Source organism: Prionailurus viverrinus, chromosome B1 (genome assembly GCF_022837055.1).
Source record: "Prionailurus viverrinus isolate Anna chromosome B1, UM_Priviv_1.0, whole genome shotgun sequence".
In the NCBI taxonomy this organism is placed as follows: domain Eukaryota; kingdom Metazoa; phylum Chordata; class Mammalia; order Carnivora; family Felidae; genus Prionailurus; species Prionailurus viverrinus.
Window position 1 is genome coordinate 39,770,799 of NC_062564.1, and position 19,480 is coordinate 39,790,278.

Below are 19,480 nucleotides of genomic sequence, written 5' to 3' on the forward strand. Positions count from 1 at the left end.
CTTTAATATATTAAAGGAGAAAAATCATAATTTTCTTAATAGATGCAGATAGAAATGCATTTATGCAGTTATGTTTGCATTTATTCATGATTATTAAAAAATCTTAGCAAGGGGCGCCTGGGTGGCGCAGTCGGTTAAGCGTCCGACTTCAGCCAGGTCACGATCTCGCGGTCCGTGAGTTCGAGCCCCGCGTCGGGCTCTGGGCCGATTGCTCAGAGCCTGGAGCCTGTTTCCGATTCTGTGTCTCCCTCTCTCTCTGCCCCTCCCCCGTTCATGCTCTGTCTCTCTCTGTCCCAAAAATAAATAAACGTTGAAAAAAAAAATTAAAAAAAAAAAAATCTTAGCAAACTAGAAACATGTTCCTCAACATCATTCTTAACTATGAAATATCAAATGCTTTCCCCAAGATCAGCAACAATTTAATAAGAGTATCTATCTCCTCTTACCACTTCAATTAAACGTACTAGAGATTCTAGCCAGTACAATAGGCAGAAAAGGAAGGGTATAAAGGTTGAAAAATAGTTATCTTCATTCACAGATATGACTGCCTTTATTTGCAGCAACGTATGTGGCTATGTTAGAAAAACCTAAGGGGGGTGCCTGGGTGGCTCAGTCAGTTAAGTGTCTGACTCTAGATTTCGGCTCAGGTCGTGATCTTAAGTTGGTGAGACTGAGCCCTGAATCAGGCCCTGCACTAAGAGCACAGAGCCTGCTTGGGATTCTGTCTCTCCCTCTCTGCCACTCTCCTACTCACGTGTGTGATCTCTCTCTCTCTCTCCCTCTCTCTCTCTCTCTCTCTCTCTCTCTCTCTCAAAATAGCTAAACTTAAAACAAACAAAAAAAAAAGAAAAGTCTAAGGAATCTCCAAATAGAATAATATCAAAAAACATAAAATACTTAGGGATAAATGTATTGAAAAGTATGCAAAATCATGTTCATAGATCAGAAGACTCCAATGTTTTAGGGTTCTGGTCCTCCTCAAATGTGTGTACAGATTCAATGCAATCCCAATTAAAATCCCATCAGACTTTTTTTTTTTTATTTCTTTATTTTGAGAGAAGGGGAGGGGCAGAGAGAGAGAGAATTCCAAGTAGGCTCTGCACTGTTAGCACAGAGCCTGACGCGGGGCTTGAACTTAAGAACCATGAGATCATGACCTGAGCCAAAACCAAGAGCTAGATGCTCAACTGACTGAGCCACCTAGGTGCCCCCAGACAAGCTTGATTCTAAAATCTATATAGAAGTGCAACCTAGAATAGCCAAAACAGTTTTGAAAAAGACTAACAAAACTGGGCAACTTACCCTACCTGATAGCAAGACTTTTTTTTTTTTTAATGTTTATTTATTTTTGAGAGAGAGAAAGAGTGCGAGCAAGAGAGGAGCAGAGAGAGAGGGAGACACGGAATGCAAAGCAGGCCCCAGGCTCTGAGCTGTCAGCACAGAGCCCAATGTGGGGCTCAAACTCATGAGCTGTGAGATCATGACCTGAGCTAAAGTCAGCCACTCAACTGACTGAGCCACCCAGGCGCCCCCTGATAGCAAGACTTTTAAGTAAAGCTACAGTTATCCAAACAGTATGGGCAGAAGAATGGAGAACCCAGAGAGACCCACACAAATATGGTCAGGTGATTTTTAGTGAAGACACCAGAGTAATTCTTTGGAGAAAGGAAAGCTGAGATGGGGCCGAGACTAAATGGAAAAGTTAAAACAATAACATTTTTTATAAGAAAAGCTCTTTGCGACTAGTAGGTAGATTTATTAAGACACTAAAAATTTCCTAGAAGACAAAAGCATGACAGTTTTGATCATTATTGAAGCTCTCTAAGGTACTTGGGAGACTTAAAAAAAAAGAAAGAAAGAAATAGCCCAGACCCCTTGAAAATTAAGTATCTCTGTGAAACAGAAGCAGGTCTAGTGGGTAAGACTGGACCTAGCCGAATCAAGACTTATTTTAAAGCTATAGTAATAAAGATAGTGTAGTATTGGCATAGAAATTGACTGATGGAATAGAGAACCGAGAAGCACGTGGTATTGAATTACGTGGAGGAAGACTGAATTTATCTAATCAGTGGTGCTGGGATAATTGATCCAAATGTAAAAACAACAGAAATGTGATCCCTTCTTCACACTACACAAAAATTCTTTAAATTTTAAGATTTAAAAATGGAAACTAAAACTTCTAAACTTCTAGAAGAAAATACAGAAAAGATTCTTTGTGCCTTCTAGGTGGAGAAGGATTTAGGCTACAGAAAGCATACAACATAAATTTAGTCCCAGTAAAATTAAAATACCAATGAAAGATAGTGTCATCAAAGTGAAAGGCTAAGCCATGGACTGTAAGAAAATTGTCCAGCACACAGAATCAACAAAAAGTGAGCTTCCAGAATTTTGAAACAGCTCCTTCAAACCAGTGAGAAACAACCAACCAACCCCTCACAGAAAAACAGGCAAAGAATACGAACAGATTCACAGAAGCAGAAATCCAAATGGCCACAAACTATTTGAAAAAACACTCAGAGCCCCTCGGTGGCTCAATCAGTTAAGCATCCGACCCTTGATTTTGGCTCGGGTCATGATCTTGTGGGTTCATAGGTTCAACTTTAAAAAAAAAAAAAAAAAAAGAAAGAAAACTTTTAACCTATTAGCAATATGGTGACTTCAGATTAAAACAGTAGGCTACCATTTCACACACATCAGAATGCAGGGATTAGAGAGTAGCAACCCTGGTTACCAGGATATGAAGACACACATTGCCTGTCTGCTTCTGGAAGGTATATAAACTCACACCAACACTTTGGAGACCAATTTAGCTGTTGCAGTTGAACATCTCATTACCTAGTTGTATACCTTTTCTAGTTAAGTTTCTTAGATCAGTGCCTTTCCAACTTGGGTCCTTACCCACTGGGTCATGAATTTCAACCAGATGTTTTCTTTTTTAATGACGTAGAGTCTAATAGTATCATTAAAATGAGTGCATCTCCTGTACAAAGGCTAAATTGAACCTTTTGTTCAATGAACCTTTTGTTTTAGATACATAAACATGTGTAAATATGTGTGCATAACATCTCCATTATTTCTTGCTACTTTTGTCCTCAGGGTAGAGAAGGATTTAGGATATAAAGAGCATACACCATAAAGGAAAGGATTAAGGTCTTGGTTGGAAAATTATTGCCTGAAGTTTTTTTTCCACAAGTGCACAAGAAAATGTATATAAGAATGTTTATTTCAGCATTGTTTGTAATAGTGAAAAATTGGATAGCTCAGTGTCCCCCATAAAAGAATGGATAAATGAATTGTGGCATATGTAAATAGCAGAATAATACATAAAGAGTAAAAACTGTCAGCTAGAACTATAGGTATTAGTACCAAAAACCGTTTTCAGAAGGATGCATATAATATGATGCCATTTATTTAGTAAACTGAGAACTTGCAAAACTTTCTTCTTTGTTGTTGCATAGAAATGAAAAACATCACATTCAGGATAATAGCTACATTAGGGTAATGGAAGAGGACATGGTCTGAAAAGGTACACAGGAGGCTTCAACTGAATTTGTGATATTTTATATAAAATCTTTAAAGCAAAATGTTAACATTTTATAGAGCTGAGTGTTGATCACAGTGGTATTTGTAATATTCTTTATGTAATTTTCTATACATTTGAAATGTTTTATAAAAAGTATTTAAGCAGGGTTAGGAAAGAAGATTGATAAGTGAAATCCAGAGACCCTTCAAAAAACCAATTTCATCATCACTACATATAATCATGGTTTAACTATATTTGAAGTCATATGACTGTTGCTTATCTTTTTTTCTGGAAAAAGTCTTAAACATTTGCTTTTCAAAGCTGTTTTCTTCAATAATAACAAACATATTGTGGACTTTTTATTAGGTTCAGACCTGAAGCTTCTGCCTTGTACCAGTAAGGCCATCATGCCGTACTGCCTGCATTTAATGTTAGCTTGTTTTAAGGTAAGCTGAAAGTTGATTGGCCTTAAAGAAATTTAATTTGGAACATTGCTGTGATGATCTAGAGTGACTTGGTGTAGTGGGGAGATTACATGAGCTAGGAATTGACAAATACTAGTTGTGAACTGTACTAGGCACTAATGAGTAGGAGATGACCCCCATCCTTGAGCAGTTTACAAAGAATAGTGGGACAGTTATGCAAATATCCTTGCCCATAGTGATGTTCAGTAAATACTTTATGCATTAACGTATGTCAGAATGTATTGGCTAGAAGAAGAGAATACAAATGCCATTGGGTTCGTAGAGGGATGTGAGTTTATTATCCTAAAGATGTGGGGGGTGAAAGCATTCCAGGCATTAGGATGACCACCACCAGATGACCACTGGGCCAGTTTAAAGATTGTCAGAAGAACGCCAGGCCTGTGGCTGCAGGTGGAGCGGAGCCTCGGCCTGCATTTCACCAAGGCTTGTGAGCAGGAGAACAGCAGTATTGGGTCTCTGCTTTAGGGCCATAATTCCCAGACTTAACTCATGGTCAGAATCACCTGGGGAGACAGAAACCATTTGAAGTGTGATTTGAAGCCTCGCTGCTCATTTAGAACAAAACGTTCTTTTGCCGTTTCTCCAGTTCACACTCCTGCTTCCTTCTTTGTTGCTCAGTGCCTTTCTTCTCCCCAGTCCATGTTCTCCTCACACCCTCCTCTCCTACAAGGCTTCTTGCCCACCCTGGCCCACAACCGTCCCCTTAAAAGAAATCCCCAAATTCCTCTCTCTGATATACAGAACGACTCAACTTCTGTTGCCCTTTTCCCAAAGTCAAAGCTTCCAGCCCACCATGCACATCCAGCTCCCATCACAATGCTCACGGAGTACGCTGCCAGAGACCTTGTTCACAGCACAGAGGGAACCGAGGTTTCTTTGGTTAGGACCCACCCCCATCAGAAGGCAGTTGTGATGTTTGCATAGCAAGCAGGTATTCTGTTTTGTTCTTGATATCACACATTTTCATTTTTTTTTAATCTTTATTTTGAGAGAGAGACAGAGTGCAAGCAGGGGAGGGGCAGAGAGAGAGGGAGACACAGAATCCAAAGCAGGCTGCAGCCTCTGAGCTGTCAGCACAGAACCCAGCGCGGGGCTCAAACCCACAAACTACAAGATCATGACCTGAGCCAAAGTCAGACACTCTACCAACTGGGGTGCCACCCAGGTGCCCCATATAGCAGCATTTTTTAAGGAAGTGATATTTGATATATTTAAGATCACCTCATGATTTCCTTTTCCTTCTGTATCTGCACAAATCCTTGTCTTGCAGCTGCGAGCTTTCACAGACAGCAGGGACGACATGGCACTGGGGCATGTGATCGTCTTGCTTCAGCAAGAGTGGCCACGGGGAGAGAATCTCTTCTTGAAAGCTGTCAATAAGATTTGCCAACAAGGAAATTTCCAATATGAGAATTTTTTCAATTATGTTACAAGTATCCTTTTTCTTATTTAAGCATAAGAAATTCTGACTTTTTTTTTATAGAATGAACACATGGTACAAGAAATCAACCATTCTAGGTAGAAATAATGGTTTTCTCTGGGGGAAAGAAAGACAGAATGGTGATTAAAAATGGGACTGTGGCAGTTGGTCTCATGAGAGTCATAAAAGGCTTCACAGAGGTGATGCAATGAATCAGGAATATTAGTAGCCCAAGTACATTTTCCACTTGCAGCGACTTCTGGGAAGATACCCAAGATGCCTAAATTAATAGCCTTCAAGTTCCTGACAGGCCCAGATTGGCTGTGAGGCCATAGAATATAGCAGTTCATTGGCCTTCATCTACTGGCAGAGGGCCTCCTGGGGCCTCTCTTAGGGCCCTGACTGTCCCCCCCCCTCCCCCCCCCCCCCCGGGGTCAGCTGTTAGAGCACCATGTCACAGCTGTTACAGCTGCCACTGAGTCCCCACCAAACATGCGTGTAGCCCAGCAGTTGTTTTTGACAATAGGGAGGAAGTGTTGTATTTCATACTCTTCCTAGGGAAAGACCACCTGTGGTGTGAGGAATGTGCTGTCTTTGTCCAAGCGCCTAGAGCAGGATTTCTTAACTATTTTCGGGGATACAACACCACTGCCACTTTCATTTCTTACTAAGAAAACAAAAGACTTTGCTGGGGTGCCTGGGTGGCTCAGTTAGTTAAGCGTCCCACTGTTGATTTCAGCCCAGGTCTTCATCTCAGGATTGTGAGTTCAAGCCCTACGTGGGGCTCCGTGCTGAGCGTAAAGCCTACTTAAAAAAAAAAAAACAAAAACAGGTTTTGCTGGTATGACCATACAGAATGTCTTTATTAGCATCTGTATGAGAAATAAATTTATCTTAATGAGGTGGTTTGGTTAGTATAAGAATCACTAATTTGGCAACAAGACAGACCCGGGTTCCGGTACTGACTCTAGTTAGCGGGCTGGCCATGGGCAAGTTACGCAGTCACTGCAAGCCTGTTCCACATCTCAGAGAGCAGGGTACCTTGTTTCTACATGTGGTTAACCTGAATCTGGCCTGCAGATATCGATATGCTGGAGGAATTCGCCTACTTAAGAACTCAAGAAGGTGGGAAAATCCATCTGGAATTACTACCCAATCAAGGAATGCTGATCAAGTAAGCATGCTGTCTTGCTCTTCTGTGCTAAGTGCTCACCTTTTGTGTGCTTGTAGGAAGTATTTATAAGTTCCTGTGTCTTTCAGAAATGTAATAGAAAGGAATCCAAACCTGGTCTCTGTTTTTGAAAGTAGAGTTGATTCTGGGTACCTTCTGAAACTTGGTGTTTCGTTAAGTACATTTCCAGTAAAACGTTGTTCAAATTGGGGTACCTCTGTCACTTTTGAAACCTTTTCACTAAACAGAAGTCTCATTCATGATTATCTTTTCCTTTCCAAAATTGACAGGGTAACCCTATAAATTTCTGGTTAGACATAGAATGTTTTTAATTAAGAAGAGTCATGTGTAATTAAAGTTGTATTGGATTAGGGAAAACAACAGACTTTATTTAGAAACTATACTTGGATTTCAGTGTTTATTTGAAGCCTTTCTAAGCAGTAATTGCTTACATAGCACAAGGGTCAGTAGCTGGGTCTAGTGCCCCCACGCAAAACACACCTGCCCCAAGAAATAATGGTGGGGTGCCTGGTCTCAGGCATGTCCTCCCACCCCTAGATAAAGTTAGTGACCATTTATGATTTTTAAATAGCTCATAAATCTTGCTTCTATCCTTCAATACTCATTGTAGTTTGGATAATATATCCTCTGTGCTGTAAATGCCACGTGTAGTTTTATTTTCATACTTCCTCCTTTGCGTCCTGCATACTCAGCATGGCTGTGAGTCATTGTCAGAGTCACTGCAAGAGACTGAGCCCTGAGTGAGAAGGGAGTGTTACTAAGGCTGAAAACATTTTCCTTTTTCTTTCAATTGTGACATGAACAAGTTTTCAGTTATTGAGAGCAAAAATTCACATCTTGTTCTATATTTGTAGAGCCTTAGAGATGTTGAGAGGGAAGTATGAGATGCTCATTCTGGATATGTATCACCTCAGTAATTTGGGGCATAGCAAACATTACTCCTGTTGAGAAAAGGGTCTTGTGGAATCCATTCTAAAGAATGAGAGGAGATTAAATGGGGTTTTTGTCCTTCATCTTGTAAATATTATTAATAAATATTCTAAATATCTAAAATAACAGAACAAAATGCTCTTTTTTAAAAACACAAGACCTTTATACAGTAGGATGCTTAGGCGAGCCGGTCTGGACATGCTCCTCTTCCTCTCTCCATTCTCTTCTGCAAGACTACAACTAAGAATTATGGGGAAAATAATTGCATCATTAAAATACTCTTAACAGTGTTTGAGAATAAAGATGACTTTTTTGATATGGGAGCTTAGGTAACCCCTTTTGTGGGCTTAAAAGATTCCTAGGTTTTGAGGCTGGATATACAAAACATATCTATTATTAATAGCTTTTTAGTTAATTCACAGTAACACTCACCATCCAAATCACCATAATCTGGAGACAGCCTTAGTAGCATCAACTCCATTTACTTAGGGTTATACTTACAGGTGATCTCTCACTTCAGATAATGCTTAACCATTTGTAGAGATGTGAGGGAACGGGCTGTTAAAAAATCAACAGTTGGATCTCAGATTTCATTATACTGAACCTTTCTTCTGTAGGCAGTTTGTATGGTGCTGAACAGTGACCTGGTTACCTGCAGAAACCCCTAGGACAAGGAGCGAAAGCAGGGGCTTTTCAGCGCCCAGATGATCTCATTGTAAAGGGTTGTTTAGAGTAAGGTAGGGATGCGCAGCATGCGTGTCTAGGCTTTGAGAGATAATTCCGTGCTCCCCCACCTTGGTCACTATAAACTTCAATTTCTTCTAACTCCCTGTCGAAGACCATTAAGCCTCTTGGTAAGCCTGCTGTTCTATCATCATGGAAGCAGGAATAGGGATTGTTACTTAGCTGTATTTCTTGTAGGAATTTGCCCAGTCTTTGCTGGGTGAATCTCAAAGTTCATTTGAAACCTGCATTTAAAATTACCCATAAACTACATCAGGAGAAGCATGCTGTGAAAGCCAGAGAGCTCGTCTAAGGGGGCTAGGATTTGAATCTTGAATAAAACTATCTATATTCCTTTTCCCTTTGGGTTCCAAACAAATTCTCTGAAGCCATCGCAGATCTTTGGGGGGTGCCTCCAGCTGAGTAGCAGAGGTGTTGAGAGCAGTATACAGCCCTCCCCTTGGGTAAGGTTGTGAGTCCATCCTGGCCTGCTCAGATGCCAAGTGGGGACAGTACTGATGCTGAGGGCACCCGGGGCCTGACCAACAGAAGGAATAAGCTCTTTATTCATTACATAGACATTCTGTCGTTACATATTTTAAAATAGAGAACTATTTCTATGCTGATATTTGCAGTCTCTTAGTTGGCATTAGACTAGACGAAAATGGAAAAACAGTGTCCTGTGCACTAAATCTTTGTTATGAAATTCTGCAAAGCCATGGGTCCCAGACTTTTTTTGCCCCCATCTATTCCTTTTCTCAATATTTTTTGAAATTCAGGCTCAACCTTTCTTTATCAAACACGTTGCCAGCCCCTCTAGGCCTCTTGGAAGTGCCTCTTCAGTTGGAGGCTTCAGTCTTGGCAACGATGGTTACCAGCAATCCCCAGGTTTATCAATGGGATTGGCGGGGGCCTGAGCAGAGTGGAGAGTGAAGGAGGCTGGATTTGAAATGTGTCTTCTCACGTGTTAGCCCCACTGCTGTTCAGTTGCATCCCGCCATCCTCTTCCTCGGTGGCTTTTACACCAGATGTTGAGTGGGCTGAGCTCGGGGCCCCAGAACAAGATGCTCTGGACATGCCCCGGCAGCAGGTGCAGGGAGAAGGCTGCTAGCTTCTCCCGTCCTCCCCCAAGACACCACTGTTGCCAGGGGCCCTCTGGAAGTTCAAGGGTTTCTGCATAGTCTGTTCCAGTCTTGTGCATTTTCTCTGGCGTGTTGTTTTTGCAGTGCAGGGTGAGTCGGTGTGGGTGTTTGAATGCTGCTGTTTGCTGTTTTTTAAAGGCCTTCTAGCCCTCCCATGGGGTTACTGCAGCAGGAATTCTTACCTGTGCTTCAGCCCAGCATACAGACTGCTGACAGGTACCAAGTGGAAAACACCTGCTCATAGTGTGCGTTTTGTCCACATGTTGTACTGCCCATGGTTTTCAGCTCTCTGTGCCTCAGTGCTCTTTTTCATGCTTTATTTATTTTTTTAATTTGTTCTGCATTCCTTGGCAAACCATCTGGTTGTAATATTGTAACATTTCTTATTTTTTTCCATAAGTTGCCAGTGTTTTTGTGTTCAATTTAAAAATCATTATGGATCTGGAAAAAAATGGAAGTTATATTAAAAAACTGTGTTAAAGTGCACATTAGGTTAGGCACTAGACTGTGTTATCTCTTTTGATAAAACATAAGGCATTCATTCATAAATATGTAAGGATGCCGAAGCTTATTTTAAATAAATTTTTATTTGTGGATTTTTCATCTTAGTGACCAGTGTTGATGTTCTGGTCTAACTGGGCCTTAGCACACTATTTCCCTGCCACTGATACTGATTTTCAGACCTTCCCTTTCTAAATTGAAAATATTTGGAATGCTGCCTTTATTAGCTGATTTATCTGGCCCTTAAACTACAAAAGCTAACTAATTCTCGTCTTCATCCAAACTTACCAGAGGAATAGACTCTGATAGAAATATAATTGAGTTGCACTACTTTATATGTAGAAACAATGCCATTGAGCCATCAGCAGGATACACATTTTATTATATTTTTACTGGTGTTAAGGGAAGAATTTGCTTTGAGCTTTCAAAGCCTGTCTGTTAGTTTGCTGTCTGCAAATACCAGTAACTTCCGGGTGGTCAGTGGGTTGGCTCCCATTTGGGGTTGCAGTCTGAGATGCAGAAAAGAGCATCTCAGGGCTGCTGAAATGGGTCCATGTCTATTCCCAGTGTGACTCATGGCCTCAGCCTCACTGATACTGTGCCCTTAATACTGAGTGAACCAGCCAACTTCACTGAAAATGTCCACAAAGGACCCTGTGTTTTCTCCATGGCACTGCTGCTGTTTTACTGTATAGTTCTTTAAAATGCCCATGGGCATTGTAGAGTGTCCTGTAATATCTTTGCTAGCCTGACAGAGCCTAGTTTTGTTTTTACTTCTGTTGCATTGTAACTTTTTGACTTCTGTTGTATTTTATATGATAATACAAGTTTTAAAAAACCAGGAACATTTTAGAGTGGTTTCAAGTTTTATTTTGGCCAGTATATAAAAAGCTAAGTTAAAATCCCTGTTAGTGTGTCTGAGGGAAGTGAGGCAGTAGAGACACGGGGAATGGAGGTGCCTTCTATTGGTCTACACCTACTACATTACTCACGTGGTAGTTAAAACTCCTCTCCTCTTAACTGAACCCATTGAGTTTTGCTAGAGTTTTCTTTTCCTTTCTTCATTTTGGTGCCTTAAGTTTTCTGGGATTTTGTGGGATTTCCTTTGTGAGCTCCTCTGCAGCACAACTTCCGGGCATAGCTAGACACTTTGCGTGCGCTCCCACTGAGCCTCCACAAAGGTGCACGCCTCCTGAGCGCGTGGACCGCATCTGGGCCCCAGTAGGCTTTTGCAGGCCACTGGCTGTTCTTCGGCGGTTTTGCTTCTCTCTTCCCACCCCTGCCAGACTCTTGTCTTGGGACCTCCAGCTCCTCCCGCTGCTTCTCACACAGACCGAGTCTGGGTGGGCTCAGCACTTAGCGGAGCTGTCCTGTTCTGGCATCACCGGGAGAGAGACCCGCTTGGAACCACAGTGGCTGTGTACAAGCCCCTGGCCTCTCTGAGCCTTATCACAGTGCCCCAGGCCCGAGCTCAGTGTGGTGACTGGCTCATTCTGCTCTCCCTCCTCCCTGCTGCTGCCTCCACACTCGGCTGGCCTGTCCGGACGGGAGCTGTGTGGCCACGTGGACTGGACCCAGGCGGCCCAGAGTAACAGAACTGTGCACAAGTCAGCACAGGGATGCGTTAGCATCAGACCTGCAGGAGTTCAGAAGCAAAGCGGGTGGCACTTTACTGGATGTTTGGGTGTTTAAAAGAGACTTTAATGGAATGGGGAAATGTCTGTCTAGTTTTAACTTTCTGAGAAGGAATGGGCAGGGGGGGTTGTTTGGTTAGGGCTTTTCTTCCTTTTTTAAATGTTTTACTTATACGTAGATTTCAGTCAGGTTTTACTCCTGCCCCAGAAACACTGACCGGTGATGCTGGCACTAACTGTGGTGTCCACCTGTTTCCCTGTCACTGCCCTCAGGCACCACACGGTCACTCGGGGCATCACCAAGGGCGTGAAGGAGGACTTCCGCCTGGCCATGGAGCGTCAGGTGTCCCGCTGTGGCGAGAACTTGATGGTGGTGCTACACAGGTTCTGCATCAACGAGAAGATCTTGCTCCTTCAGACTCTGGCCTGACCAGAGCCCTTTCCACCAGAGGAAGGCAGCTCAGAGCCGTGTGATTTTTTTGTGAAGCGATAAAGCATTCATAAATGTTGCTGTTACAACTCTTAGAAAGAAGAAAACCATCTGAGTTCTGACTCCTTGTTGCTTAAAAGTAGTTCCCAAGAGCCTGAGAAGCTATTTCTATTTTTAAGTCATTTTTGTAAGTTTTGTAAAACAAAAGAACCTGTTTTGTAAATAAAAGTCATTCTAAATTTGGGGCTTTTAAAAATTTATTTCAGTTCTTGTGAGATTCTGAACAAGAGTGTACTTTACTTAAAAGGATAGTATTCATGACCTCAAGGTTTTCTTTTCCGTAGTTAGGCTTTGGTAGGTATTACATATCAAAATACTTTTCAGACCTTTTCATTCAGGAAGTTTTAATACCGAAAACTTTTGTGCCAAAATGAACCTGAGTAAACTTCCAGTGAAGGAGCAGCCAGTGGGGGGGTGAGGCACCTCCTCCCTTCACCTAGCTCCTGACTCCCAGCCCTTTCCTGCCCTTCCCCAACCCCCCCACACCCCACACTGGGACAGGCTAACTCTGTGCCTCAGGCACTCCCCTCACAGCTGTGAAGAAGTGTTACCTCTTGTGAAATCTGTGGATGAACAACTGTCCCAAGTGCTCGGCAGTGTTAGCTCTCAGGTTTATCTCCTTCTTTTGCTGTCCTGAAGTATGTCAGGTAAACATCAGACAAATATTGTTTCTAGGGGCTCAGAATGAAAGGCTAAGAAGTTATTCAGTTATGTGCATTAAAAATTTTAGATACACAGTTGACCCTTGATCGATGTAGGGGCTCCTGAGGGTGCTGGCATGCCCCCCACTCACTGCACAGTCGAAATCCACATACAACTTTTGACTCCTCCAAAACTTATCTAATAGCCTACTGTTGACTAGAAGCCTTACTGATAACATAAACCATTAGCACGTATTTTGTATATTATATGTACTACATACTATATTCTTAAAGTATGCTAGAGGGGCGCCTGGGTGGCTCAGTCTGTTAAGTGTCTGACTCTTGATTTCAGCCCAGGTCATAATCTCATGGTTCGTGAGTTCAAGCCCTGCATCTGGGAGCCTGCTTGGGATTCTTTCTCTCCCTCTCTCTGCCCCTCCCCTGTTCACCCTTGCTTGCACGCGCTCTCTCTCGCTCTAATAAAAGAGGCTAAAGAAAATGTTATTAAGGAAATCATAAAAAAATATATTTACAGTACTGTGCTGTAAAAAGTCCATGTATAAATGGACCTGTGCTTTTCAAACCTTTGTTGTTCAAGGGTCTGTGGTAGGGTCCCCTCCCTAAAGAAAGAAAAAAAAAAAAACACCTCAAGACAACCCTGCTATTCTAGTACTTGACCACATCCCTCCGGGCCTTGTAACATGAGACCACTTAATCAGACTACATGTTTTTGTGTTACCAAATATGGGAGACAAGTAAAAAATACATAAAAACTATGCCATGTGGTGTTCGGGACTCAGTTCTTTGGGTAGGAACCCAACTGAATGGTGCTGGCAGGCATAAAGTTGCTTCCTGGAAAGAAAAACCTCCGTGTCATGACTCCCTGTGCAAGAATCCTGCTACAGGTCAACTGTATTAAAATCAGTAAAGTGGTTTAATAGACATCTGCTTTCAGAAAATATTCCCCCCAGCTCGTTTTAAAAGTTTTTGCCAATTTAATATAAGTTGATTACAAATATATAAACCATCTTGTTTTTATCGAGGAGTGTGTTGGACCCAAAACAGCTTTCAAATTAAACACTCTTACCTTTTGGTTTTATAATCCTTCCTCAGATCAGTGTTTGGGGGCAGTATACATGAAAACAAGACTTTCTGATACCCAAATGTGTAGGTATAAAAAAGAACCAATCATCTTTTATAATTCAGTGGTGCCCCCTCCTGTGTGAAGAATTGCAGGGGAAATGCCATAGAGTAAAACGAAACTCAGATCAAGTTTGCAGACAAGGCAGGGGCCAGGAGGAGGCTGCAGACCTCTGGCACATGAGGAGTCATCCAAACCCAACTCCAGGACAGCTTCTAGCAGCTGGTCCATAAGTCCACGGACCCAGGGTGACGTAGGCCCCCCCCTTAAAATGCCTGCCTGAGAAAGCTGCAGCCAAAACATGTTCCAGCCAAAACGTGAACAGATAGGTCTCTGAAAAACCCCCCTCCCCAGAGCAGTTATTTTTAGAAAGCTGGCAATTATAAATCCTTCCGCTGCCCTTTGAGATGTAAAACTACCACCCAGAGCTGTCTCTGAAATGTAAATATCCAGGAGAAAAAGGGCCTCAGGCGGGCACTTTGCACTTGGCACCACCACCTCCCATCACAAGGAGAAGCGCCAACTCAAATCCACACAGACCGACCCCATCACGCCCTCGGTGGCTTTCCCGCACACCCAGCCTTTAAAGTCTCCAGACTTTTTTTCCAGGAAACAATTTCCGTTCACACCAGCCCCCACTGCAGTAGTATTAGTCTGCCCTCAGCTCATTAGCTGGCTTTGTTTCTCTTTGACCTGGGACGGGCATCACCTGGGATATGTTAAACTGATACAAACTGTCCCTGCACAGAGCTGACACAGGCCGGATTTGGCTAGACGGAGGGACCAGTTCACAAGCTGAACCACCTTTGGAGTTCAAATATCAGAAGGAAAACTGCCTCCTGTATTGAAGTAGAAGGGCGTGGCTACAAACCACAGCAAATTTAAGAACAGCCATAAAAGGTGGGAAACCCACAGAACTGATTTCTATACAGAAAGCTCCAATAGGACAGAATTCCACCAGAACCCAAAATGGTAATGGGACACTGGGAAACCGTGTGCTCACCACTAGCTGGGAGTGAGTCCAGCTGTCCTCACAGCCCGCACTTTGGATGGAATTCTTTGCTGGCAAAGGAAAGCCAGCAAGATAATGGCATCTTTTGTCAACGGCAGTGTTTTGACATACACAATTAGATAATGAGGGAGCAAGGGGTGGGCTAAGGACAAAGTGCAGGCTAGCACACTGCCCCGTCCCCCCCTGCCAGGTGGGATGTGTGTGATAACTCCTCAGGCACTTCTGGCTGCCCCAGGACAAAGGAGAGGAAAGAAAACAAATGGCCAACTGATAGGGATCACAGTCTTACAGGACGTGAGTCACAGTTTACAAATATCTTGCTTGGTAAATTACAAGATTTAAAAGGCAATTTTATCAACAGCCACCTCCAGAAACCTATCGACTCAGTTTCCTGGAGCCTCAACATCACCCCTCCATAGTGATGTGGGGAACAAAGGCAAGAAGGAAATGACAGGTAAAATTAAATTTCATCATAACCTGCAGCCCATTGACAAACAACTGAGGCAAATACAGAGTTTACCATTTCTCCAGGAACCCCCTTCAGTCATAATGCCTTACCAGAGGGAAAACAACCTTAGCTTGACAAGAGCAAGGCGTCAGGTATCTTAGGAGTCATGCTGTGACTTCCCTTACAGTGAAGAGAGCTGGCTGAGCCCCGGGAGGTGTGCAGGAGCCAGCCCACCTCAGGCCTTCCGTGAGGTAAGTTTTCCTTGCAAGCAGGCTGAATCAGGACTACCTGGTCCTTCCGGTTCCATACACCCTGAAATACTCCCCCATTCGAGAAATGCTTCTGGATAACTCATCTGGAGAGGCCCAACTAGCTCTGCCTGCTGCGATTTGGGATGATGACACACCGTGACCATGTGCGGTGGCTCACTGCAAGAGAAGGGGAGCGGCAGCTTTCCTCAGTACCTGTCCCTGTACACATTAGCTCCATGCACATTTTCATGGGGCACACCACACACACTCGTTTTATCAGCATTTAAAATACTGTCAAAAAAACCACCACCATTGCTTTGCTTTAATAAATGTTTATTTAGCGCCTAAGTACGAGGCACTGTGTTTGCACCAGGAGGAATATGCAGATGAACAAGGCATAATTCTTGCCCTTAAGCTCACAGTCTAGTGTGGGAAATTAGACATGTACACAAGGAACCATCATACGAGGCAGAAAGCGAAAAAATGCCATGGGATTGATCCCAGTAGAGTATTATGAGAGGAAGAAAATACTACTTTTGGATGAAAATACGAGATTAGAGAAGTTGCCTTAGAAGTAGGGGGCCTACAGGTCAGGTGTACACGGGAGCAAATTAAGGGAAAAAAATAAACCAGAAGACTCCAAAGTCAGAGCGGGAGGTGCTAAGTGCTGAGGCGGGAGGAGGAGGGTGGGCCCGGCATGGGACAGGTGGCTGGAAGATATGTCTGGAAGCTGTGTGGGCTCCCCTGAGGGTGCTTCTATACATAATGCCAGGCAAAGCTGTTGCAGAGGTGATCTTACTCAAGTTCTGCTTTATAAAGCTTAATTTAGAGGCAATGGATAGCGACTTTACAGAGGGAAGGGCTGAGGGAGGAGGCCCGTTTAAAAATAATTATAGGGGCAACTGGGTGGCTCAATTGGTTAAATGTCCAACTTCAGCTCAGGTCATGAGCTTGCGATTCATGGGTTTGAGCCCCACATGGGGCTCTGTGCTGACAGCTCAGAGCCTGGAGCCTGCTTCAGATTCTGTGTCTCCCTCTCTCTCTGCCCCTCCCCCGCTCACATGCTGTCTCTCCCTTTCTCAAAATATATAAAAAGAGGTTTAAAAACAAATGATTACAAGAGCCCGGATTAGAGTAACAAGGCAGCCACAGTGAGAATGCAGGCTTTTCGGATGGAAGATGGGATGGAAGTGACAAGAGAGGGGAATGGCTAAATATGGAAAACAGGGGGATAGAGGAGGTAAAGGGGGGTGAAATGTGACAGAGTTTCATACCTAGAGACAAAGAGACCCATCCACGAGCTAGGAAAATCCAGATGAAAAGTCTGAATGTGGGAAAAGAGGTGGGAAGAAGGGAGGATGGGTGCTGGCGGGCGTCCGGGCAGAGGGTCCAGTGGGCCGTTACAGTGGAGTTGAGGGTCCGGGGTAGAGGTCCAAGCTGGAACACCAGCCAGACAGCCGTCTGTCAGTGGCAACAGCCACAGCCCCGTGGAGGTGGCCCCGGGTCACCACGCGAAGTACAACCTGTTCCACCTTTCCTTCTATATGGAACTCTCCCAGAAAAGTCAGAAGCATGGTGATGCATCATATGAAACGTGCTGTTTCCCTTTGCGTGCTCTCCTGTCTTCACTCCTGAGAAACCACGTCTTCGGTGTTAGGATTCCAAGCGGGAAAGTTGCTTGCCTCCACTGTGGAGGGTCATTCTGAAAAGATTTACTCCAATGAGAGTTTTTTAACCTTTTCATTATCACTTATTTTGAAGTTTTCTGTAATAAAATTATTTTCCTAAGGATTTCAGAAAAACGATCGATGTATCATCCTGCCTGAGCCTAAGAGCTGGAAGGGACCAGAGAGGTCATCACTTTCTCCCTCATTTCACAAATGAAGAAACCGAGGCCCTGAGAGGCCACAAGACTTGCTGGCATCTCACATGGCAAGGATGGTGGAACTGGCACCACAAGCAAGACAGTGTGTTTTCTCTCTGCCACGACTGTACCCTGGGTGCCAGCTACCATCTGACACACAGAAAGACAGATAGATGGGTAGACAGACAGACAAACAGGTACGTAAGTAGGGAACTAGGAGCAAGAGTGACTGGGAATAACACATTTATATTTTAACTTCTTTTTCAAGTGGGGAACAGGAGAGAATGGCTTCTGATAGAAAGGCATTTTTTGGACCCAGCAATGCCTTGCAGTTCTGAAAAGGAAATTACTCTGACTCTCTTGAAATATTAAAGTGCACTTAACCAGAAAATATTAGGCTACATTACTACACCTCATATTCGATAAGCCTCACAGTCAGCCGCAACAGAAATGATGGTATTCTTGGTTGGCACATGTGCATGTGGAAAGGCCGTTTGCAAGAAAACAAGGTCAATACAAATTAGACTTTACGTTGTTTTATCCGTCACAGACGCAAAATGCCCACGGTAATTCCCTGTTGGAAAGTTATATGAGAAATCCTCAGAATGAGGTTCTAAATACATTTACATAGAAGATGGAGAAAAAAAGACAACTCCATTGCAAATACAGAGGTCCCAAATATCCAGGCAGGGTTCTGATGAACAGCTGTGTCACAGTAAACCAGCCAGAGTACATCGGGTTCTTCCCCATCATCTGGAAACACACATCCTATCGATTTTTAATTAATGGTTCCCTCTAATAAAGGCTGCTTCAACACATCCCCCAGGCCCACTAGAGTCTGCCAGCAACACATCTGGGTGGGAGCTGTCAGATTTTCCAAAAAACCTTCTTTTTATAGAGAATGTAGGCAATGAGCACCCAAAGTGCAGAGGCGACTATGTTCTGAGTTAGATGCTCTTTGTGTGACTGGTTGTCCCCCAGCTTCCACTGGAAGGGGAAGTAGTTCTCAAACACCTCGTGGCCAACGTACACCAGAATAGAATTCATTCCTGGAGGAGAGATGCACAAGGTAAGGCTTTCCTGAACCACATCTGATCATCTACTTAATTCTGGAAATTTGACTTGGGTTCAGTGAAAAAAACCAAAAAGCTTGCACCTACATTATTGGCTACTGCCAAAAATACATGATGTGTATCTTAGATACTATTACATGTAAGCTTGATCAAAAACAGAAAATATTTATGACAGTGTAATCCGTGAATACTAAATCTGCCAGGAGAGCCAAAATTATGAACTTCTATTTTCTAGGGTTAGAAAAATGTAACTATTACAAGAATCAAAGGGCTAAAGTGAGTCTTCAAGTAGAACTGCATGGAAACCATCCTGTTTATCTTTTGATATTTCTTATGCGTAATCTGTAAGGTAGTATATTTACACTCAGAAGGCAAGCATGGCCCCATTGCTGAAGCATCAGAAGCTGGCTAATATGCCCTGGATGGTTTCTGATGCTCCGTAACTCGGCATTTCCTGAAGAAACAAGTGGAGCTTGGTTATGACCCCACAATCTAAACAGGTAAAATGGGTGGACGGCATCAGAACAGGCCAAGGACGTCCTGCACATGGCCTAGGACAGTGTGGCCCCGGCTGCTTTCTCCCTCAGCCTGCATCTTGGATATCTGCCACTGAGGCCGGGGGCCCAGGGACGTAGCACTGGGCGTGCTCAGCGTCTCTGGGTTGACCCACTTGGTCACCATCATCGACTCTGGGTGACTTACCTGGGTAGAAGAACGGGGTCCCTGTCCACAGTCCCTTCACGTCCACAATAGGGTACAGGATAAGCAGGATGAAGAAGGCAAAGGAGCTCAGTGTGGTGACATAGGAAATGGACCTACGAGGTGAACGGGGTGTTTCAGGCTCCTGAGGAACACATCCAGTATCAGCAGGACCAACCCACATGAAAATGACATGGTTTTCTGTACCTACCACAGATTTTTGTTTATTGGAATAAAGCCTTCATTTTCAGAAATTTTCGTCAAAGCAATAGAAATAAGCCCCTGAAATTGGGGGGGGGGGGGGGGGGGAG

General features: G+C 43.4%; 2 protein-coding genes across 5 annotated transcripts in view; one reads left to right on the forward strand and one right to left on the reverse strand.

The window, feature by feature from the left end:
- The window catches only part of INTS10 (integrator complex subunit 10), a 32,986-nt gene extending 20,767 nt beyond the window's left edge, over positions 1–12,219 (forward strand). Inside the window, exons 14-18 of one of the 2 annotated variants that reach the window (XM_047857636.1) lie at positions 3,890–3,969; positions 5,279–5,441; positions 6,509–6,602; positions 9,554–9,631; positions 11,824–12,219. In XM_047857636.1, the coding sequence (XP_047713592.1) occupies positions 3,890–3,969; positions 5,279–5,441; positions 6,509–6,602; positions 9,554–9,631; positions 11,824–11,980 (572 nt within the window). In that variant the 3' untranslated portion in view covers positions 11,981–12,219. The remainder of the gene's footprint in view (positions 1–3,889; positions 3,970–5,278; positions 5,442–6,508; positions 6,603–9,553; positions 9,632–11,823) is intronic. The other variant, XM_047857635.1, reaches the window with a different exon arrangement.
- Positions 12,220–16,523: 4,304 nt separating this feature from the next.
- Positions 16,524–19,480, reverse strand: part of HGSNAT (heparan-alpha-glucosaminide N-acetyltransferase) — a 52,928-nt gene continuing 49,971 nt past the window's right edge. For 2 of the 3 annotated variants that reach the window (XM_047857638.1, XM_047857637.1), the window contains exons 16-18: positions 19,381–19,451; positions 19,173–19,285; positions 17,918–18,446 (exon numbers count right to left, since the gene is read on the reverse strand). In XM_047857638.1, coding sequence (XP_047713594.1) covers positions 18,265–18,446; positions 19,173–19,285; positions 19,381–19,451 — 366 coding nt within the window. In that variant the 3' untranslated portion in view covers positions 17,918–18,264. Of the gene's footprint in view, positions 17,236–17,917; positions 18,447–19,172; positions 19,286–19,380; positions 19,452–19,480 lie in introns of those variants that run through there. The other variant, XM_047857639.1, reaches the window with a different exon arrangement.